The sequence below is a fragment of the Ambystoma mexicanum genome, chromosome 7p (assembly GCF_040938575.1).
Source record: "Ambystoma mexicanum isolate Mex_15411 chromosome 7p, UKY_AmexF1_1, whole genome shotgun sequence".
Taxonomy (NCBI): domain Eukaryota; kingdom Metazoa; phylum Chordata; class Amphibia; order Caudata; family Ambystomatidae; genus Ambystoma; species Ambystoma mexicanum.
Window position 1 is genome coordinate 222,832,272 of NC_090939.1, and position 24,650 is coordinate 222,856,921.

A 24,650-nucleotide genomic window follows, 5' to 3' on the forward strand; every position below is an offset into this window, starting at 1 on the left:
CAATAGTCTAGCTTGGAGAGAATCAGTGCTATGCCTAGGGTAATGCAGCTGTTGGAAGAGAGAAATTGTATTCAGGCGTTGATCAACTTAGTGGTGTATGCGGTAGCGCAGGCGGTTGCGTTGACTTGCTTGGTGAGGGGAAATGGGAGAATCCAGGTATATGCCTAGAGTTTTGACCTTGCTGGATACTTTGATATTCCCATCAATGTGGAAGGATTTGTAGAGGCTATCTAGCTTATTTAGGAGGGACCGAGATCCTATGAGAAGAAGCTCAGTCTCCTCATTAAAGCATAGGCCATGGGATGCCATCCAAGGCTCGATGTGCAGATAGATTTTGTTTAACATTTTGGAGTCTGTGTCATAGCAGCCCGTAAGAGTGATGAAGACTTGGGTGTCATCTGCATAATTGGTGTAGGTGACAACCAAGTCATCAAGGTGGTCGAACAGGAGCTTCATAAAGATATTGTAGAAGGTGGGAGAGACACAGGTGTCTTGTGGTAATCTGCAGGATATTGGTACAGGTTTGGCCGAGGCTGAGAAGCGACTCATAGTCCTGTTTGCTAAGAAAGATTGGATAAAGGAACCAGAATTCAGGGAGAAGGAAGCTGACGTCAGGTGTTTGTTGAGAATGTTATGGTTGACTAAATCAAAAAGTGTCTGAGAGGTCCAACAGCAGGCCAACTTTCCTTTATCTTTTGATTCATCCAATTGGATTTTCAGAGTGAGGGTGGTTTCAGTGCCATGCCTCAGTCTGAAATCTGATTGACGGAGGCCTAGGAGATTGTGGTCTTCAAGGTGCTTTTGGATTTGGAGGTAAGCAGCTCTATCAAGGATTTTCAGGAGAAATGGTATGGTTGTTACTGATCTGCAATTAGTATGAGTATTAGGAAACAGGTTTATTTTTTTTTAGAAGGGGCATGCCACCCCATCCTTGAGGTTATTTGGGATACTGCAGGTTTCAAAGGAGGCGTTAATCAGGGAGGTGATGAAAGGTGCAAAGTCCTTTGCTCCTTCCTTTATGATAGCGGCTGGGCAAATATCCCTTGACATTTAGAGGGCTTTAGGCTGAGTATGAGGTGTTCTACCTCCTTGGTGGAAACCGGAGAGAATTGAAAAGGGGGAGTGGAGGCAACAAGCTGGGCAGTGATTTGTGTGTCTTACTGAAATTGGTGCTCCGTGTCCGACTTTGCTTTTTGGCTTCCGTTTTGGATTGTAACAGAAATATTTGGTCAAGTAAGGCTTTTTTAATATTGGCACACCACGAGGTGTCTTTGGTGCAGGATTCAGAGGGTTGAACAGGGTCTCCAGCTCCCTGAGGATGGTGAACAATTGTTTTGTGCCAGATTTAGCATTTTGTGTTCCGACGTTGTAGGTCTCTTTTGGTGTCTAGTATGGCAGTTTTGTTATTTGGATGCCGTGGTTGTGAACTTTTCCTGGTTTAATTCATAGGGTGTTTTTTACCATATGGCTTCAGCGGATCTTTTGGCGCAGCGTAAGATTTTTAAAAGGTGGTTTGGTTTTCTTATTTTTAGCAGAGTGATTTTGTTTAGAGCCTGAAGCAAGTTATTGTTGCACAAGTCCACGAGCAGAGAAGAGTCATTGTCTTATCCATTAGCTGGGTTGGAGCAAGGGCAGGAGGCTATCTGCTGTGATGTTGCAGATATTTCTGGCTAGGGCCTGTGGGGCTGAGTTGGGATTCAAGTTTGGATGTACACTATTCTGGATTGTAAAGGAAATGCAATGGTGGTCTGACCAGGCACAAGGCGAATTGCCAGTGTTCTTGGTAGTGCAATTTATGTCTGCCAATCAATCTAAGGTTCTTCCTTTATTATGAGTTGGGCTGCTAACACGGTGTTCAAAGCCAAGCTGAGAGAGTATTCTCTATGGCTATAGCATTGGTATCATTCATGTCATGAAGGCCTAGATTGAAATCTCCCAGCATCATAATTTGAGAGCAGGGTTTGGTGTTGCGCGAGAGGAGTAGAGTGACGTCTTCCGCAAAGGAGGAAATTGGGCCAGGTGGGGACGATATAGGAGATGTAGCAAAAGAGTGCGTGAAGTTGACAATGGGAATTTGTCTGAGAGGAGTTCACCTGACGAGAAGGGTTCATTAATTATCTCTCTGAGCACTATTTGGTTTTTAGCAATGAATGCAACACCACCACCTCTGCCGGTGTCTGTGTGCTCTGATGCTGGTGTAGTTCTCAGGGAGAGCTAGAGATAGAGCTGGTCCTGCGGCTGAGTGTAGCCAGGTTTCGGCAATCGCCAGAAAGCCAAGATGGTTGGAGGTGATGAGGTCTACTATGTCAAGGGTGTGGGCAGTGAGATCTCGCATTGATAAGTGCTCCTTTGATGTGAGGTGCCTCTGGGATGGGTGAATTAGTGCCTGCATATGTGGTTACTTTTGGTATTGGGGAATTGGTGGAATTGTTGAGTTCAATGTTGACTATGGTGGAGGTGGTGGGTGTAGGTTTGCGCTTTGTGGTGATTGTAGTGCAAGACCCTAGTCAAGCATTTCTGATGCTTAATGGGCAGGGTTGGTTGGGCGTGGCACAGGGTGCATAGAACTGAATCCATTGTAGTGGAGTGATGGTGCATTGACCACTAACCGCTGTGTCGCTGTGGGCGAAAGGCAGTGGTAAATTAAGAGGTGGAAGGAACCTAGTGGGTGCTATAGTGTTCAGTAATGGTAGGCGGGTGGCCACAGGTAAGGTAACTTAAGGTAACTTTACGTAAGTTTGCCATGAATAGTAGGATCGGTAGCGCAAGCCGTTGTGCTATTCTCTGGCTGTCAGATAGGGGTGGTAGAAGTGTAGGAAAAGTGCCAACTAGATAGACCAGCTAGTGCTCAGTAGGACAACAAGAAAGTAGTGCTGTCTCAACCTAATGGTGGCTGCTGTCAAGCAATTAGTGATATGGGCGTTAGGCAAGATTTGGAGTAGTACCCTTTGGGTGCAATACAACAACCTTGTCCTCCTCATAATAGGACCCCAACCTTTGGTACAAGTCTGTACTACACAGGTTGGTAGTGTGGTTGAGCAGCCAGGCTTATCTCAAGAGGGGTCAATGTGAGCAGTAGGGGAGTTGCACAGAGATGCAGTGACAAGTATCCAAATAAACACTTACACTTAAAATTAATAATTGTTTATCAAGAAACCTTAACAGTCAGTTTGAATAAGCCTTCTTCAGAAGTGCCAATATAATAGTAACACAAATACACTCTTAGTTACTCTAAATAAGCAAATACCCTTTTGGGATGGCACACTTCCTACACACACCCTCAGGGGACTTAAATAGCTAGGACATTGGACAATAATATATCACTGTTGCATTTAGAGCAATACTTAGAAGCATGTCAAGGAAAAGGGCTATAGAATAAAACAAGAGATCACACATATTCTGAAGCAGGCAAGTACTTTTGAACCCCCCAATGCAAAGTTAGTTAATCCCTTCCTGGAAGGAAAGGTAAAACACAACGTCAGACGACAGAAGAGTTATTCAGGGAGCCAGGCTAGCCAGTGTCAATTGGGCAAAAAGTCTAGGTGAGCTGAAACTTCTTGTAGGTGAATAAAAGTCTTGCACAATGTTTGAGAAGTCTTTGTAGAAAAAGTAGAATCAATGTAGGGCCACAAACTGGTTAGGCCTATGAGGTAAAGAAACTGTGTGCAACTCTGCAGAAGCAACCAAGACAAGTCTCAACTGAGATCAAGTAAGGCTACCGCAACAAGAGGCAAGTTCCCTTAGACTGTACAGTACCTTTGTTAGAAGAAATGGTTCCAGTTGGATTCTGTTCCTGTGTGGCTCTGCAGATCCTGTTGTTCCTGTGCCTCAGTCTTGAGGACAAGAGGGAGGACTTTTGGGGACTCCTGCAATGGATCGGTCGGCGACAGAAAAGGACAAACTTGTATTTAGCTGCACTTCACAGTTTCAGCAGCTCCTCGCGTCTCAGCAAATAGCACCACCACAGACTCTCAGATACCACTTTGGAATTTCCTCACAACTGGGGTGCAGCACTGTTGAGGTGGCTCAGGCTTGGCCAGTCCTGCTTACTAGTCCTAGAGTTGATTGGTCCCATCAAATCAAGGGGAGAAGTCGTCCTTGCAGGGCTTCCCTAGTCGAGGCGAATTCAGAGCTTCAGCACAGCAGCAGAGCTCACTAGGCAAACCAGCGATCCAGGAGTTGCAACAGGCGTCTCTTCCAAGTTCATCTTCGGATTCCTTCGTCCAGTGGTCGACTCTGCCTTCCAAGCCAAAAAGCCTAGCCTTTTATGCAGGTTTCTCCCACTCATTCCAGCCTAGCAGTCAAACCCACAGCGGGGTGGCTGTCCTTGCCGGACAGCCAGCCAGCCAAACGCCTTTGGGTGCATTTGTGTAACCAAGGGGACTAAGCACAGGGAGTGTCGGGCACCTCCCTCACCTCCTGCCACTGCCAGACATGCTGGAGCCAGAGGCGGGCTTCACTCGTGAATCCCGCCAAACATCAAACTAACAAAGGGACCAAACCTGGTTTGGCGCGCAAAGTAAATCTCAAGAATGACCTTTGCAACAAGAAATGGCAAAATACTAGTGCCATTTTGACAAAATGGGCAACCACGGGTGCTTGACTGCAGCTGCGAACGCAGCCCGCGGTAAAAACTCCCAAAAAGTAAACCACTGCCTACCAGCCATTAATCAAAGAAAGGGTAACATATAAATGTTACATGAGAAACTAGATGTGCCACTCCATGCAAAAAGATGATGCCTATAGAGTTTGTCAGACCCCACAACCAAAAGAAACACAGGAAACCCAGAATTAAAAAGTACAAAGTCCAGCAAAAGAGATGGGGGTCTCTAAGGTGGGAGGAATTCAGCACTAAACTGAAAATTCTCCCCAACAATGGGCAGCAGATTAGCTAGATAATACGATAGTGACAGAATTTGGCAATAGCAATATTCACAAAACAAGGTGCAGCACACAGTATTGAGAATGCAGGCACAGACTGACTAGCAAATTATGATAAAAGGGCAGCAAAGCAGTTGGAGGCACAATGGTAACTGATTATTATCAGTAGTAACATTTGCAGAGCGGGGTGGGCCTTGTGCTAACAACGCACAATAGTCGTGGCAGATGTGTATATAGAGGCTCGGCTGAAGGGGACCTGGAGCTACGGGCTGAAGGGAGGGTCCACTAAAAATCGCACTGTAGGGGAGGCAGTGCCATTAGGTAGTATAATAGTATTGGAACAATTTTGGTGTGATGCAGGAACATGTGATTGAAAGTTCCAATCCAGAAGGTGGGGCAGGAGTCGGTGGCGCTGCAGTATCGGAAGCACAGGGAGCATGCGATCATGAGGTGATGCAGAGTGTAGTGACGGATGCCTAAGGAAGGTGGGACAAGTTAAAGGATATGGCAATAAAGAAGAAGAAAAGCCGGGTACTATGTATACGACTGAGGAGGACAGGGAGGCAATCTAAGGTCATAGATTAAAGTAGCTAAAAGAGCAGGTCAGTTTGGTCGATACAATGAAATACGGCAGTGGATGAGTGCACGTAGGAGAGTATCCGATAGCAAGGAACGTAATGTTTCCTGGATATGGGAGCGCTTTTACAACAGTGTGGCTTCCGAGGGGTGTCTCGACCTCGTGCACGCAGGGAGCTGGAAGTGTCGAGCCACAGGTGTTTAGATGCTGCTGGTGTAAGCGTGGAGGGCAGATGCTTACCGGGAGGTGATAGTGAGCGAGATGCTCGAAGACATTCAATGTGCTCAGCGAAGGTGGGACGGTCCCTCGTCCTCCCGGCTCAGACAGGCTCGGGACAGTGCCTTATTGTTGGGGCTGGCATCCGCCTGCCAGCGGCGGTCTAGTGGTTGATATAGACCGCATCACATCGGTTGCCTAGCAACCAAGTAAACTAAATACGATCTTCATGGCAGCGGCCATGTTAGGACCAGCTGGGAGGTCACGAAGCCGGCGCTCCAGTCGCTGCAGATGATTGAAATGCATGTAATCAGAACGGCATAGCGTGCAGTAGAGGCAATAAGGTGAGCGTCTGCTTGGCAAGACTGTTAGTCCTTCGTGGAATGGTTGAGGATCTGCACAACATACAATACATACAATAAAGGAACAGACTCCACGACATACAAGAAGACATAATGAGAGATAGCCACAAGAGGAGGACACTTAAGACTGAACAAATATACAGACCAAGACGGAAGCACTTAGACGACTCACCCCTAGCATCCCGGCCTGTACCACACCCGAAGTTCCAGCAGACAAATTCACATAGAAGATGGCCAGACAGGCTCAGGGTACGCCAGGGTTTTGCTGCCTTGAGAAGGATTTGGAAAATATTGATGGCACAGTTGGCAACGGCCAAGCATGGGCCAAATTGGTTACACCTGGTGGCCATACATGTGGACGACGAAGCAGCTGGGCCAAGCCAGAGGGCTGATTCACCACTATTGTTCCCCAACTTTTCAGCTGAGGAGGCTATGCAGGAGATCCAGGCCATAGAAGAGGAAGGAGAAAGCGGACATAGCGGGGAGCAGGAACCAGAAACCAAAAGAAAGAGAACTGACCGCTATGGCTAAATCCAGCCCACAGCAGGCCGAGGCAGCCAAAAAACAAAAATGTGCAGCATTAGCAGCAGGGGCTAGTCAAAGGGGGAAGAGAGCAGGAGCCTGTGGCCAATACGGCGCCCTTACCTGCTGAAGTTCCAGGAAACGGTGGCGGTGCACCCAGCGCTCCTGTGGCCAACTCGGCGGTGGTAGCAACAGAGGGACCCACATCCTTGGAGCAGGTGACGGGTATGTTCATGCATGTTCAAATGTTGTGCGGTAATGTAAATGCGTTTAATCATGTAGGTAGAAATGCAGAGGCTGTTCAACAACAGGGGGAGAATCGGAGGTTGGGGGGGTTTGGGGGAAGGTGCCAAGCCTCAGGGCCACGAGTCAAGCCTCCTCAATGCACAGGGAAATCCCATTGGGGGTTGATCACTTGCAACAGGTGTTGCCAACACCAGCAGCCTCACAAGGGCAGGGCATGGCGTGGGGGGCTCAAGGGGCAGCAATGCCATGGGAAACCCCGGTTGGGGGTGGGAGGGCAGTCAGTCAATACAACCGATACCATTGCCAGCTGCTGGCCAAGTACAGGGAATAGTGTGGGGAGATGCCACGCAGTATGGGAGGGCAATGCCGGGTTTTGCCCCTGTATGGGCAGCAGGGAACTCATTGGTTTGGCACATTCCTGTGGCCTATAAGGAGAGGATTTGGCAGAAGGAGTTTTTTTAGATCCTTCGCTTGTTAGACATGGAACCTGTGGGGTTGGGCTTGCGCAAATTGTCTGAGAAGGAGAGTGGAAAAGAAGGACAGGGAGAGGTCCAAAGTAGAGGAGAGCATCCATAATTGGTTGGCGGCATTCAGGATGCTGGCTTCCATCATCTCGAAAAATTCCCGCAAGATGCAGGGGCTCTGTTTACGAACAGTACATACATACATTGTACTTGACTTATGGCGGTGACGCCTGGTTAAAATAGGACAGGGGTTTCAGGCTCAAAATGCAGTTTTGGCCCGCTATGTCACAGGATGAGGTTGATGTGAGGGGGTACATTGAAGAAGAAAAAAAACAAACAAACAAACAAACGAAAATTGTACCTTTCAAGAGAGACTGGGGACAAGGCCCAGGACGAGAAGCCTCATTTTGCGAAATTCAGAGGGGCTTACGGGTACCGGGTAAGGGGGTCCTTTCATGGATGTACTGGGGAGACCACCGGCCGGCCCATAGAGCTGAGGTTTGCTCCGAAGTACTTTAAGACGAGATAGCTGCACCTTAGAGATGGATGGGGGTGCAGATTTATTACTCCAACACCAATCAATAAGGACACCTCAATGGTTTGGCAAAGGGAATCCGTTTAATGACAAGTACAAAAAACTGAGGAGTCATGGCAATCAGCAGTGATGCGATAGTCAGTCTCGCTTCAACTCCAACGAACTTCATACAAGCAATAACATTTATACTCAAAACTCGTCATAATTGACGTGTAACACTCAAAAGTTAAAATGCAATTCTATTGGTTAGGAAAAGGTAACTTTAATATAGGTGCTATTACCTGTATATGGTAACGGAGTGAGGGGATTGAATAAACACTGTCAGGTGGGCGCCTAAACCCTCCCTTCAAACAGGACCACTGTAGACGTCACTAAAAGTATGACGTCCCATTGGTTCTACTAACTATAAGACCCTAGATTATTTGGTCCATTGTAATTGGGTTGGCATCAACCCCATGCATAAATGTCCACTTTGCTTAGCAGCACGGTCAGCCAGGTGCGAGGTGCCCCCTAGTTACCCGGCCTTTCTCCAATTAAGTTTCAGAGGTTCTTGGCTATCGAGGTCTGGTCTAACATGGTGACAAAGTCAAAGGAACCACGCGATTGCACACCTGAATGCATTCACAAGGGATCTAACCCGGGTACTGATGAGCAGACAAGTTTGTTAACCTATTAAGGGCACTTAAGGAAACAAGCCCCGATTTGAGAAAGGTCTCAAGGGAGACCTAAACACGTGTCATCAGGAAGGGCAGTTTTCTAAATATATTAAAATCACCTTGTAACATTGGGCGCAGTGTCATTTCTGGGTTTTTTCATCATACTTTCCTCCAATTAAAGTTACAAGCAATCATTGCTTCAGAAACTATGCGTCAATTATTGTGGTTGGCCTCAAAACTGCATCTCCTGTCTGGAAAAGTTCTGTTATCACTTGTCTGGGCGGATGCCAAGCGTAGGTGTGAACCTGTGCTCCTTCTCGCTCGGCTGTTCACGTTGTACCCACCGTGAATTTGCAGAGTTTCTCTCTATTTGTGCATTTAATTCTTATTCAGCTTGCCACCTGCCTATGCCTCCTTATCTCGACCTTTCAAAGACAGGATATTCGGTTCTTAAATTTTAATTATGCGTAGCTACTGTTCGTTCCTTATATTGGTCTGGCCTTGGCTCTTCTGGCACAAGTTGCATCTGCTGAGTTTCGATTCAGCCGTCTCTTCTTGTTTAGCTGGAATATGAATCTTGTCTTGTTTGGCCTGTAGTAACCTGAGTTGGTTCTGCTTTTCGTGCAAAGTGGACTCACACTTCTAATACTGTGGTTCGTTTTGAGGTAGATTATGTATAACGGCGCTTGCCGCTCTGTTCTTCTACTTTAAGCATAGCAATCCGTACTGTTTTCTTAGCTTTCTTGCAGTTTCAAGCATATGTAGAGGTGTTAGCTGGTTGAATATCTTCATCCTGCTTAAAGGTTAAGCGCCTTTGTATTTCAACAATCTCTTCATTCATGGCGTTTTGTCGCTGTGTGTCATCCTTGGGTCGTCATTCCTTCTATCTGCGAGTCCGTCCGGGCCCTCGTGACGTCACCATTCGTCTTACATTAGGGCCTTTTTGGTTTCTTCCGGGAATCTTCATGTCGTCTCATTTGCTGGCAGGGTTTTTTCAATGGATACCTTACTGTCCATGGTTTTCTGGGTACTGGTACTTCAATAGGTGTTGCTCTTCTGATGGGTACTGGGCAGAGCCCTACTGCGGCTCTCTGCTTGTTTATTTGCTCATCATATGGCACATATTTTGGTGTGAACGTTCCTGGTACTTCAAAATGGGCGAGTGCAGGCTTTATTTGGGACCTCCTATACTCGGGCACTCCTCCTGGAATAGTAGTACCAGTTATCAGGAGGAGTAGGCGGTGTGCTGGAAATTTGCAGACGGGTATTGCCCCTTTGGCAAAACATGTAGATTTAAGCGCACAGGTGGCAGAGGTTCAGGGGACCACAGCTCTCCTTCTGGCGAGGGGAAGCAGAGTAGTAGCGCTAATACCAAAGAGAAGGCTAAGCGTAATTAAGACCCACTTGCCCACACCTGTACTCCTGCATGAATTGGTTCCTTTTCTAAATTCATATCACAACAGTGCTGATGCGAAGTTGCTCTGGGAAGGTTTCAGTTGGGGGTTCAGGATCCCTTACAAAGGCGTACTGGGGAACAGTGAAGCTGACAATTTAAAGTCAGCATTGAGAATGCCCTAGGTCGTTGCACAAAAGGTTTTTAGGGAGATCAAGTTGGGGAAGGTGGCGGTCCCATTCACCTCCCCGCCATTGGATAATTTGGTAGTGTCACCTTTGGGATTGGTACCAAAGAAGGAGGAGGGTCAGTTTCGCCTAATACAGCACCTTTCCTTCCCAAATGACGCGTCCGTTAACAACGGCAAAGCCCAAGAGATGTGCAGGGTCCACTATTCATCATTTGACGATGCAGTGGAGCTGGTTAGGTCATCAGGGAGAGGCACACTCATGGGGAAGGCGGACATCGAATCTGCTTTTAGGTGATTACCAATTCACAAGGAGAGCTATCACTTGCTGGGATTCAAGGTAAAAGAGGAGTACTTTTATGACAGGTGCTTACCAATGGACTGCGCTAATTCATGCGCCTACTTTGAGAAGTTTAGTACCTTTTTAGAGTTCGCTCTGAAGCAGAGGACACATGGTGGAGGGGTAATGCACTACCTTGACGATTTCTTGTTCATTGGGAAAGAGGGCAAGGGGGATTGCGGATTGCTCATGAAAATGTTCCAGGAGTTGGAGGAAATGGGGGTCCCGTTGGCCAAGGGTAAGACAGTTGGGCCACTCACAAAGCTTACATTACTGGGAATGGAGATCGACTCAGTGGCCAGAAGGTGCAGGCTGCCAAGGGACAAGGTGATGAATCTGAAGGAAATCATCAAGGAGTTAAGGTGCAGGAGCAAAGCTACCCTGAGGGAACTCCAATCATTGGCGGGTAACCTTAACTTTGCGGGAAAGGTCATCCGGCGGGAAAGGTGTTCGCCAGGAGTATCGAGCTCAAAACAGTGGGTTTGCAACATGGCTCTCAGCATGTGTGCCTGGGGGGGCGGAGGTGAATGACAACCTCAGAATGCGGGATGGGTTTCTGGAAGAGGTCAACGGGGTGCTGCTATGGAAGGAGCAGTAGGCCACTAGCAAGAAACTCAAGCTCTTCACAGATTCATCAGGCTTTCTCGGTTTCGGGGCCATTTTGGGGAGTAACTGGTGCGGCCAGCCCTGGCCGTCTGCTTGGCATCAGGAGGGGATTACCAGTGGTATGACGTTGCTGGAGCTGTTCCCTATTGGAGTCGCTTTCAAGTTGTGGGGGAACGAATTGAATAACAGGAAGGTGGTGCTCTGGTCGGATAACTTGGCAGTGATCCAGATCATCAATCAGGGGACGTCCAGCAATGCAAGGGTATTGAACTTACTTAGAGAATCAAAAACATTGCTTAGATTGAACACGTAAGTTAGAGCTCTGCACATTCCGGGAGTAGAAAACATGGCCGCTGACTCTCGTTTACAGTGGGAGACGTTTCAGGGGAACTGTCCAGAGGCGAGCAAGACGATGACCCCATTCAAGGCGCATTGGTGGGCATGATTGTGGGGCTTCTGAGTTATTTAATCCACACTGCTCTGGCCCCCGGCACAGCAAGAAGATACAATGGGTGCTGGGAGCGGTTCATGGCCTTTCAAGGCAAAGTGTAGTCGGAAGGGCAGAGGGGAGGGCCAGTGCGCACCTTTGTCGGATGGGGTTGGCGGTCTGGGAAAACCAGATCATGGATGACTTATTTGGCGGCAACAGCGCATTATTTCAAACTCGGGGGGGGGGGGTAAGGCCGACCCCACCAAGGAGCACTACATTTTGATGGTAATGAAGGGTTGGACTAAAAGAGGAAACCTGATGTAAGGCAGCCAATAGATATTGTAAAGCTGCACAGTTTGAAAGCTTATGGTCGGTTTGCCATAGCAAAAAAAGAGGGTTTTGTTCACAGCAGCCTTTGCATTGGCTTTCTTTGTAGCCTTTAGAGTAAGCTAGCTGGTGCCTGAAAATAAAGAAGGGGCTTTGGGTTTTTAAGGTTGGAGGATGTATAGTTAACAAAAGAACGGGTATGCATTTACCTAAGAAGGTCCAAAACTGATCAGAAGGGGAAAGGGAGGACAGTCACACCCTATAACATCCAGGGGAGCTTAGTGTGCCCAGTAGTAGTCCTTTAGGATAGGGGCGGCCACATCAGCAGCTGAGGTAGGCATGGGCCCTGAAGCAATCATGATGGAAGTCTGGGTGTTTTAGGAGGTACATCAGGCCGGAAAAAATGTAGTTTTAACACTTCCTTCTCATCTCCTTCCAACTAACAGCAGCATCTGGGTAGCGGGGCATTCATTTGTGTCTAGAGCTGGGGCAAGCTGGACGGCAGAAAGAGAAGAATTGACCGCCGGCGAGTACCTGATTTGGTGGCACGGGGTGCCCGGAATGAGATGGGCACAGCTGCAAGGGCTCATCAACAAATTGCTGGGTAAGCAGCACATACCAGATGTCTTGATTATACATCTAGGCGGCAATGATGATATAGATCAACTGTTCTCATGTATACTCCCGGCAGACATATGGCACCAATGCAGAATACAAGACAGTTTAAATCCTGTCATAAAGTGGAATGAGCTGAGCTTGGCAGCGAACGAAAAGGTGAAAACTGGAAAATTGTCCAAAGAAATAATAGCTCTTCCAGCACTGCTGATAACGCATATCCAGCAAGTGGTTCCCCTCAAGCAAATAAATTGGGATAAGCGGACCGCTTGCAGGCAGGAAGGGGAGTCAGTTGAAAAATATTTTGCACGAAAAGAAGCTTTAAACTCATTTAGTTGGATGGATAGGTCTACCCCAGAGGAGCAAAAGGCGTTCTGTTCCATTTTGTTGAAGGGTTGCTACCTCACTTAAAAAAATGACATTCAGACATATGGGTCCACCTGGCCTACCCGCAGTGCTTCTCAAATATGGACAATGGCTAGGTACTATGCAAGCTGCCATGCTAAAGTCAAAGGGGAAGGGGAGTGGAAGACAAAAAGGAGTTAAAAACCACAGCATTAATGCAGCAGGCTTTTACCGAAAGAGGCAGTGGAAACATACGCATGCAGAGGGGGGAGAGCCATGTACAGAAGACGAGGAGGAGGCAGTGCACTACCAGGTGGTGGAATGCTTGTGGGCACGAGTTGTCACTATTGTAAGGCTGAAAACCATTGGATCCGGGAATGTCCACTAAGAAGAGGCTGCAGCCAATTATGGGGTTGCGGCATGTGTAGGGGAGCATTAATAAAGGCCAGGAGCAGCATTCAAACGGATTGGGGGACACCTGAAGGAAATCAAGAGCAGCACAATTACTTTGACCCACCACAGGGTCGGCAGAACTCAGGCAGGGAATATTACGAGGATGACTATACAATGGGTGACTATGTGGAATAGGGCTGCCCAGGAGAGGCAAAGGGAGGCGTGCTTATCCCTGTAGATCCAAAGGGACAGTTTGTTGAAGTGGCAGTACACGGCCAACAGGCTAAATTCCTGTTAGACACCAGTGCCTCCACCACTTCAATATCCCACAGAATAGTGTCTTCCATCCATCAGTGGTACTTGCAAATGAACCTATTCAAAGTCCAACATCAGAACCAACGTTAGTCACCATTGGTCTTATCTCCTGTATGGCTCCATAGGTGGTTATGGACAAATGTGCTTTGAAATTGTTGGGCATTGGATCTACTTAGGCGTTTGCATGCTAACATTTATTGCTCGCCTGATGGAGTATATTTGATGTGTTCTGCAGAGTCCTTCTCCAAGTGTTTTGTTGTTCCCACTAACAAAGTGCCTCAAGCCTTAAAAGAAGTTGACACCGTTATCTGGCCCAGCGGTTCTAATGATGTAGGTTGCATGGTAGTGGAGCCCATCAAAATCAACGTGAAACCAGGGCTGATTTTAACCATAGTGCCCCAATATAAGATAAAGGAAGGGTTGAAGGGGATCAAACCAGGAATACAGGGCGGATTGGTAAAGGGGATATTAAAAAGGAAATAGTCGGTAGCCCCTGCAACAGTCACATTTTACCGATACAGAAATGCAGTGAAGGAAAACTAGACTCCCGCACTCAGTGGAAACTTAGAATTGATCTCTGCGCCATTAACAAGATTGTGGTACCTCAGCTCCCTGTGATACTCGACATGACTTCCCTTTTTTACTACAATTCCTCCTTAGGCAGAATATTTCACAGTTCTTGACCTCAAGCACGCCTTCTCTAGCATTCCAGTGCACAAAGACTGTCGGTACCTATTCGCTTTTAATGTTGAAGGGCGATCATATACTTTCTGCAGAGCACCACAGGGATACACTGAAAGTCTAAGTATATATAGCCAAGCTTTAAAGGCACAATTGGACATGTTCAGCACAAAGACGCATACAGGGCTTCTACAATATGTTGATGATCTTATGATAGCAGCTTAGCAGCTAACACACAAGAGCAATGTACGGGTTGCACAGGGCGACTGTTGCAGTTCCTAGCACCGCTCGGGCATAAAGTATTCCCTAGCAAATTGCAGTTTTGTAAGACACAGATCACTTACTTGAGACATCCATTATCAAAAGGGAAGAGACGCCTGCACCCACAGAGCTTGGAAGCCATCATGAGAATATCTGTTCCGATAGCACAGCAAGATGTCAGAGGGTTCCTAGGGATGATCTCGTTCTATAGGCAGTGAATCCCTCATTTTTGCCTCTTGGCTAAACCATTGCTAGAACTAAACTCAAGCAACACTCCTGTTGCCTTGCCGTGGACTGTTGCTTGCCAGCAGAGCTTTGACGCACTGAAATCAGCACTTTGCAACTCATCTGCTTTGGGGACTCGAGACTATAGGAAACCCTTCACCCAGTTTGTGCCCGAAAGCCAAGGCTGTGCATTGTCCTTACTAACACAACCGCAAGGGGGTAAAAACAGGCCATGTGTGTACTTTTCCTCCACTCTGGATCCGGTGCCAAAAGCACTACCCAACTGTTCACAGGGTGTTGCTGCCGGAGCATTATCCATGAAACAAGCAGATGCCCATATTGTTAGGACACCCAGTCACCCTTTCAGACCCTCATGCAATAGACATACAGATTAATAAAACCAAGACACAACATTTAACGAATGGTAGGCTCGCTAGGTATGAATTGACATTATTGGCACCTCACATCATGATTCAGCGTTGTAATACCTTGAATCCGGCCACCCTGCTACACCCCTCTTCTATTGAAATGCATGACTGGGTACTAACCACTGAGGAAGAAACAAAGGGATGGCTGGATCTGGTGGACATCCCCGTCGAACAACCAGACGGTACTCTGTATGTAGATGGGTCTTGTTTTAAACTATCGGATGGCACCTCTACAGCAGCATAGGTCATTACAACCTTAAAAATAATAGTTGAAAGCTGTAGCATTGCCCAGCACTCAGTCCAGGAAACCAAAATTAGTGCCCTTATCCGAGCATGTGAACTCAGTGCAGGACTCAAAGTAAACATATACACGGAGTCCGTATGCTTTTGGCGCAGCACATTTCGGCCGCCTATGGACTGAAAGAGGGTTCCTGACTTCACATGGCATGGAAAAACAACATGGGATTTTGATCCTGAAATTACTGAATGCCCTGACTGCCAAAGAACTGGCCATCATTAAATGCAGCGCACACAAAGCAGTTGCGGGCGATACAGGGAAAAGCAATTCTTTTGCTGATCAGACCGCCAAAGCAACTGCTCAGTAATCCGTATTACTCATGTATGTCAGCCACGCACAAACAAAAAGGCACTGTGATGTTTGACAACACCACAGATATGGTCAGACTCAGTCTGAGGCCACTGCCCAAGAATTAGAAGAACGGAGGCAGACCGGGAAACAGTTGTTGGTTAGACACGCAGGATGAGGGAAAGAGAAAATTGCCAAACAAATATATACCCTTGATGTTGTCCTGTGTTCATTGTTAGGAAAGATTTTTCAATTGTGGGCATTCAAGTACAGCCTTTTCAATTGTGGGCATTCAAGTACAGCCTTCTGCCGCACTCCTCTGGGCTTTCGCTCCATTCTTACGGGGAAACTGACATGCCCTTAAAACAGTCAGTACCAGGAAACGTTGTTTTCCGTAGTTCTTTTATCATGTTGCAGCTTTCGCGCAAATGCACAAGAGGGCACTGTAAGCTAAGTTACTGCTCTCTTGGGTCTCTAGTCTTCTACAGGCCCTAGACACTCTCTTTGGATTGTTAACGAACGGTGCAAGTGAATCACGGACGGGACTGGTGGCAGCTATCATTTCTTTGTGTTTTTGAGCTCCTTTTGGCGTTTAAGCGCGTTTCTCGCGCTTAGCCCAAAATGGTGGCCTGGCTTCCAAAATGGGCAGACCACGAGGCCCTTTGTCCTGCCCGCTGACCGTCTTGCCCCCTTCACCTTCCACAGGTCGAGCCGACCCGGGGCCTTCCTTATTTGGGCATGTACTTTCCCGCGAAACACAGATGCTTTCGTGGGCTTCTACAGGCCTTGTGTGTGCCTCCAGGATGTGGGCTGGGATGTCTGGTCCCAATACACATGCTGGGTGCCTGAGTGTCTAGTGTGTCGTGAATGCCTGGGACCACCGTGGTCCGTGATCGGTCCACGTATGGTGCGAGTGTTTTGTGAGCAGATCTCCCATTGGGTCCCCTCTGTTTTGGCGCGAAGGGAACCGTGGATAAGAGAAGGCTGGAAACACCACTACCATGTCGATCTCCTGAGTTCTCACGAACAAAGGAATACAGGAGCCAAGTATCCTGCAACTACGAGGCTGAACCGAGGAATCGCTGGTGACCCGCTGAAGGACTGTTCCTCTGCACTGCTGTCGCTTTGTGAAACCCTTTCTACCTCTGATCGAACAATAAGGCCTGTACTGGTACTTCGACCCTTTGGAATAATGGGAACAACTATTCTCGGCATCTTCACCATCTCCTGCACGTAAGCCTTCGGAAGTGTCTCTGGGCCATCCGGTGGACTGACCAGCCTACCCAGGAGTCTTGCTCAGTAACCGCCGCCAGGTTGCTGGTGTATTACGAGTCCTTGCCACTCTCACACGATTCGTACACTTGGCATTCCCAGGTCTGAAGTGAGAAGTGTACATTGGGCTGAAATACACACGGCCGCTCCGTTGCCCTGCTGTGGTAACAAACGGTTCGGGTTCACTGCGTTTGGGACATCCACAACTCTAACTTCTGCTGCTGCGGAATCTACATGACGCCGAGACGTCCCCTGCTCGTATCGGAACCTGCCAGCACTGAAACTGACGCGGAGAAGCCTGGGTCTGCCAGCATCGGGGACCGGTGAGTAGCATCGCTAGGAACTGGTCGCCCTCCTGCAGTAGCCCATAGCTTTTCCCCGCTGTGTCAAACAGCACGCCTTTCCGTACTCGCGCTCTGCTTCTGCCCACAGTGGAGGCTGAGCTTGAGTTGCAGAGCTCTGTTCATCTTCATTTGTTCACCGAACAGCACTGCCTGATTCCCTCGAGGAGACTCCCCTTTGCCCGTTGGCACCCGCGTGTGCTGGTACTTTTGAGCACAAGGCTCCACTCTTCGTAGGGCTCGGACTTCCTTCTAGTTAGGTGCCTCTGAAGGCGGACTGGGTGTAACTATTATTCGCACTGCCCGTTTTCCTCCCCATCTAGGTGGTCTGCACATTTCGTGCGTCTAACGCGTTAGACTCGTTGGTAATTGTATATATATTGTATTTGATTGTGATGTGTTGGTTTACTTGAGTTTTATTGTGATTTCTCGCTACGGTCAATGTTACAAAGGCCTTGTAATAAATGTGTCTATATTTTTAATATAACACCTGCTTGGAGTAATTTGTAAGTGTCCTTGCTTTGTGTGCTCATTGCGGGCTTTCAGTCATCCTCACCCCTCTTGAGACCTAGGGCCTCATTACACGGTAGGCAGTAAACCATGGCGCTGCTAGCGCCATGGTTCATGCCGGTAATTTACTGGTACCTCCTTGGTGGAAAGGGGAATTACCGCCCTATTCCAAGGTTGGCGGGGCGGTAATTCCCCCTTCCACTATTGCCCTTCCCCATTCCCATTTTTGCCCCATAGGGCTCTATGGGAATGGGGAAGGCGCTAATTACGGTACCGCAAATTGCAGTACCGTAATTAGCTCCACTGGTCCCTTTGCGGGTTGGTTTTTAACGCCTGCAAAAAGCAGGCGTTAAATTCCCCAACCCGCAAAGGGACCTCGTAGTAAGGCGGTAAGGGTTTACCGGTACCGGTAAAATACCAGTACCGGTAAACCCTTACCGCCTACCGTGTAATGAGGCCCCTAGTCTTGACCGCCGCAATCGCTACCTTGATTCGTCTGGCTTGCCAGAGGTCACCCTGTTCCAAGAAACTAGGCTGGCCTTCTGAACCTCTGCCCCTCCAGGACAGAGTTCAGAAATCCATCTTAACATTCATGGCCTGTCTCGCATGAGCGTAGAGGGAATGTACAAGTTGCTCACTGCAGTGTGGAGTAGCACCAAGCCAAGACCGTTCACTGTTGCCTTCTGTAAAAACTGCCTAGTATGGGCTTCCTATAACACTGGGAAGGGTGATGGAGCCCCAAAAGGGCATTTCCGGCCACCTGAATTCCCCTTTGAAGCATTGTAGATGGACTTCCTTGAATTGCCTCCCTGTCAAGAAAGAAAATGTGTTAATGATACTATGCATGTTTAGCAAATGGGTAGAAGCATGCCCCTTAAAAGGACAATACCACATTAAGTACTGCTAAAATACCTGTGAAGGAGTATTTACCTCGATTTGGACTACCTCACAATGTCTGGAGCGACAATGATCTACATTTTGTTAAAACCACAAAGGAACTGGTGTGTAAAGCATAAGGTATACAGCAAATGTCCCATGCTATTTACCATCCACAAGCAGCAGGATTGGTGAAGAGAACCAACTCTACTTTGAAAAACAAATGGTCTAAAACATGTGCCAACAGCGCCCTAGGATGGGTAGACGCACTAACATTATTCTCCACGAGTACCATTACGCACTAAGGTGTTGCACTGTCTCCTTACGAAGTAGTCATAGGGCGCCCAGCAAATGTATGGGGCGTGCCAAATCCGAAGAGATTTAGATGTACTTTTTCCTTTATTTATCGACTACTGCAAGGACCTAACTAAAACCCTGTCAATTCTCCACAAACAGGTTTCTGATTGCCTACCAACACCATTTGCGGGGCCAGTACACGGCATCCAGCCAGGTGACTGGGTTTTTACCAAGAGAATCCAGCGTACATCAGGACTACAACCCAGGTGGAAAGGGCCGGTGCAGGTATTGCTCGTCACTCAAACTGCAGTGAAGTGTGACACCCACAAGTACTGGAATCACTACACTCACATAGAACAAGCACCATTTTCCCAGTTACCCAAACCATTGACTGTTGTGTCTGGTGGCGAAGGTATCCATTCTGCTGAGACATCTGACACTCACATTGTTGCTGCTAGACCCAAAGACATTGCTGGAGCACTAGAGGTGCGGCGGCACAACCTACAAGCGAGGAAACTATAAGGAATCCCTTTCCGTGAGGGACAGCTGCCAGGCGATTTAACACTGCCAACTTTAATGGACTACTCGGGGGTGCAGTAGCACAAAGACACTCCACAGAGCAATTAAGCTCCATTCTTGCCATGAAATCCACCTTGTTGTATTTTCTTTTTGGTGTGTGCGTTTATCTTTTAACATGCACAAGCCATGAGGACACCGCTTCTTCGCCTGAGAGGGTGTGTGCACCCGAATGTCTGTCAAAGAAACAAATGAGAAATGTTATTTTTCCAAGAGGTTTGTATTTGTGGTATTGTTAGGATTGTGTGTCGGTGGGTGGTTACTACCGAAATACTAGGTAGCACCATCCTAATTTGGTACAGTAATCAGTGTCCCCAACACCACCCAGTCTCTGATCGAACAGTATCATAGAGAAAAGATTATAGAGAAAAATACCTTTGTTTCGTTACTACACCAGACTCATCAGATCACTAATATATGCCTCAATTACCCTGCGTACTTTGATTAAGGACTCCCGTTAAAGCAGCTTCCCCTACCCTTTTTGACTTCACATTATGCCTTGCACATTGCGATTGTTCGCAGGGATTTTTTTGTTAGGATCAGGAAGTATTTTTGTTAGGATCGTCACTGCATTCAGCAGTGCCCGGCGAACTAATGAGAGTCTGCCCTCTTTTTATGAGTCATTCTATACTGACCTCCTTAAAAGTGGAAGTTTTCCCTTCTCAAATGTACTCTCTACCAAATGGAAAAGTGGTCATGTATCATATCTGATGCAGCTAGATCTGATGAGAAAATAGACCTTCCGGTTTCCCCATCTCTTCACATCCGCAACACCATAATCGGTAGCGTTTGCATTTCCAGCTGTGGCAGTACTACATATCTTGGGTACAGTATCAATAGCAACTTTTATATATCCTCTAGCCTGCAATCATTTCTGCTTTGAAACAGAATTGACTTACTTTTAAGTGGCTAACAAATGCACAATAAATAAACATAAAACACATAGGAGACTGTCCATTTCATTTGCGGATTGAGCGTATACCCGAGGTTGCCTCCCAAATGGCACGGCCGGTGCATTCGGGTTTTGTTCTACCGACCATTTCTGCCTTGCCAGGAGCCTTCACCGTACCCTCCTGCTGGAAAAGAGAGGTGCCACAAGGAGACACTGTTTCCCAGCTGATGGGGGAACTCCTCAAAGCCTTTGGCCCTTGGTATGGTCCGGCAGTTAATTCACAAGACATGCCGGCTAGCGAGACAGCTGGAAGTCACGATAGAAGAAACCACAAGTGTCCTTGATAATTTTACTATAGAACTCCAAACTGTACGCTTAGTGGCTCTCCAAAACAGAATTGTACCAGACATGATCCTGGTTAAAAAGGAGGGGGTTTGCCATGTTATCGAATCCAGTGGTTATTCCTTTATACCAAACTCCTCCCCCTCTGTACGTCATGCAATAGATAGCCTTCGGAGCATCACTGACCAAGCTCATGTCCCCACTGGCACATTGGACATAGGTTGTTGTGGTCTATGTTCACCTCTTTTGGCTGGAAGTTGCATTTAATTAGCAGGATGAAATCGTAATTAAATCACATTCATTCACATCAAGATGCAGGGATCGAAATAATGGTTTGATGAGTGTTAAGAAGGGTTTCTGAACTCTGGCCTGGTGGGCAGCGGTTCAGAAGGCCAGCATAGTTTCTTGGAACAGGGTAACCTTCTGGACAAGCCAGACCAATCAAGGTAGCATTGGCGGCAGTCAAGACTAGGTGTCAGGAGGCGTAAGGGTGACTGAAAGACCTCAATGAGCACACAGAGTAAAGGACACTTACAAATCACTCCCAGCCAGCTGTACCATTTATTTCAAGGTCTTTGAGTTTCAGCACACAAATAAAAAGAATCACAGTAATACTTCTAAGCCAACACAATCCTATTAATATACATATATACAAGACCAATGGGGTCTAAAGGGTGAATGCACGAAATGAGTCCACAACCTAAAAGGGGAAGGAAACGGACAGTGCAAATAGTTTTTAGTCCCTTCTGCATCAAACACAATCCTAACTGAAAGGCAGAGGAGCCTATTGCTCAAATGTACTTGCAATGCTGGTGCACGCGGTAATGCAGATTGGTAAAACGGGGTCTCTTCGAGGGTCTGTAGCAGCTCAGAAAGGTGGGTGAGGTGATGCAGAATAAGTTACCATTATTCGTGGGCCAGAGCAGGTTCCAGAGTTCGGAATAGTTTGCACTACTAGTGGAAAGGAGAAGGGCCCTCAGGGGCCACTTGTGCGTAAAAATGGATGGATGCGCTAGGGGTCACCGGTTAGGGTTGAAATTACTCACTGACCCCGGCGCACTGCGGACCAAACTTCGGCATTCAAGTCCACTTCGGTTGCAGGTTCAAATGCGGCAGTATCGCGGCTCTGAGTGACAAATTTACAGTGTTGATTCCCAAAGGGGACAGTGGTGATTTCTCCGCTCCTGGTGGATGGATCAGGCCATTTCCGCTGTAGCAGGCTTCAGGGCACAGCTGCAATGGGTTTGCAAAGTTCGTCACCACGGATGGGCGATACAGTAACCGCGAATACTCCGGTTCGGGCACACTCACTTTACTCCAGACCTGGAAACACCAAGCGTACGCAATACAATGTGAGAGTGCCGTGAACAGAGAGCTTGTGATGTACCAAGTTTCGAGGGCCTCCTCGAAACAGTGGCGGTGACAGAGCAAAGGTCCTGCGTAAGCTGGCCAGCCCACTGGTTGGCCCAGTGACACTTCCGAGAAGGCTTACTTGCAGGGTTGGATGATGGTGCAGAGAATAGTTGGGCCCACTATTCCAATAGGTCAAAGCGTCTTCGCAGACCTTCTAGGACAACCAGATGCAGAGGGGTCCAGCGGGACGACAGCGGGCTCAGGGTGCCAAACCTTCCAGTGTGTCACCAGCGGTTCCTCAACTCTACTTCTTAGTTTCAGGATACTTGCATCCTATCCTTCGTTCAGTGAGAACTCCAGAGATCGACATGGTATGGGTGTTTGGATCCGGATCTTATCCAAAATCTCCTTCGCGCCAAAATGAAGAGGACCCAATGGGAGATCTGCTCACATACAGGCATACCATACATGGACCAATCATGGACCACGGTGGTCCCAGGTATTCACAGCACACCAGACTCTCTGGCACCCAGGATGTGTATTGGAGCTAGACAGTCCAGCCCACATCCTGGAAGCACACACAAGGGATGCAGAAGCACGCAAAAGCTTGGCATTTCGTGGGAGAATGCATGCCCAAATAAGGACTGACCTGAGTCGGCTCGACCTGGGGAAGGTGGAGGGGCAAGATGGCCAAAAGGATAGGACAATTGGCCATTTTTTGAGCCAGGCCACCTATTCGTGCCAAACGCGGTAACCGCAGTTTACCTGGCAGGAAAGGGATGAAAATACATGAAAAGATAAGCTGCCACTAGCCCTCTCCAAGGCAAAAATCCTTCGAGAGTATCTCAGGCCTTTCGAAATGACAAGAAGACCTAAGTGCACTGTACTGTAAGGTACTTTGTGCAATTGCAACATGTTGCAGAAAAGTTGCAACATTGACAAGGACTAAGGGAAACAAAGTCTCCCAGTATTGACTGTCTTTAAGGGCATGTCAGTTTCCCCATAGGAAGTGAGTGAAAAGCCCAGGGCAGTGCAGCAGAAGGCTCTGCTCCTCTGGTAAAGTCAGACTATGGTTTTTAAACGAAGCAAAAAGTTGGGAGGGTACACAACTGGAGGGAAAATTACACATGAAATGGAAATCTTTCCTAACAATCAGCAGGTGCTAAAAGCAGCACCGGGTATCCAGCACTACTCAGGAAGCACGAGCGAGATCAGGGAAATGAGGAGTTGGTACATAGCAAATTAGAAATCCAATTTATGCACAAGAGGCCAACTATAACCTTTCAACCATTATATAAGACCTAACGATCCTCTAGATACATTTCCAAACACCCACATTTCCAAACACCCACAGTTAATGTTACAAAGGCATGTTTCTGTTGCACCAGTTTCGTTGGGGTTTATGGAGTCAAAACAGCTCCCGATAGCCGTTAGTATTCCATTAATCAGGTCCTTCTGTGATGAATAGCTCGCAACTCCTAGCAATTTCGAACCCTGAAGATTAAAAGGTAAGTTGTGATTACTCTGTGAGCTCAGCCTTCCACATCTCACCCGAGCAGAAAGCGGTCTGGGGGTGCTGTCCTCCATTCAGCACAAAGACAGGATATACCACAGCATGCGTTTGAAGGGATCATACTGTGGAACTAATACATCATGCCCACAGGAAGGCCATAACACAGCTACGACCCATGTCAACAACCACATACCAATTATTATTAAATGCTAAATATATAGGCATTTAATGGCAGGACAACAGTTTGTGGACCTACAGACAAATTTCTTTGTTTTGCCCTGAACAACTATTGTCAAGTCAAAAAATATTAAAGGAACATTTTCAAAAATGTAACAGATAGATACTTACATATTTACATTCGGTCTCCATAAATTCAAGACGGGGATTCTTCACATCTGGGTCATACATCACATTTTCCATGATTAATCTCCTAAAAGCGGAATAAAAGCAAATGAGCATCGTTTCAAAATACACACATGATTTATTTTGTGATGTTGGAAGATTTTTCAAGTTGTATAAAACATCTAAAAAGCACTTCAACTCCATTACAGTCTACATAGAACGGAAAAAATATAGTGAAATCATGTTCCTCTACTGCGGACGTATACAGCATTTGAAACAAGTGAGGAAGGTGAGACTTAGCCAGAACAAAACCACCCGAGACAAATGTAAAACACTTATGCAATGGTCTCAATATGTCAAAAAGAAGGGAATCTTTCTTGCTTTACAGATGAGCAATCATTTTGCTACCCAAACACAAATACATCTGAAGAAATTAAAACTTGGCATTATCCCGCACGTGTCTGCTTAAATAACCTCAACCATAAAAAGACAGAACATTGCAGTCTGCCCACTCACAAAAAAAGTTATGTCATACACTAGATTTTGCTGGGTACTAAACACAATCGCTGAGATGGAGTCACCCTTTGCCCAGTTTATGTGCATTAGAGACCTTTTATGCACAGAATAATGGCTGATCCGCAATTTCAGGTGCTTTTTATGGTGGTATGAACCACAGTGCTTGGACCTTGTGTTATTCTGTAATGATGTGTATGGATAATCAAAACACATCAACAAGAATTATCTC

The 24,650-nt window shown here is 47.2% G+C and overlaps 1 protein-coding gene across 2 annotated transcripts in view; it reads right to left on the minus strand.

Annotated features, from left to right (window-relative positions):
* Nucleotides 1–24,650, minus strand: part of TTC3 (tetratricopeptide repeat domain 3) — a 2,698,168-nt gene that overhangs the window by 2,644,916 nt on the left and 28,602 nt on the right. For both annotated transcript variants that reach the window (XM_069636090.1, XM_069636092.1), the window contains exon 2: nt 23,912–23,993. In XM_069636090.1, coding sequence (XP_069492191.1) covers nt 23,912–23,983 — 72 coding nt within the window. In that variant the 5' untranslated portion in view covers nt 23,984–23,993. The remainder of the gene's footprint in view (nt 1–23,911; nt 23,994–24,650) is intronic.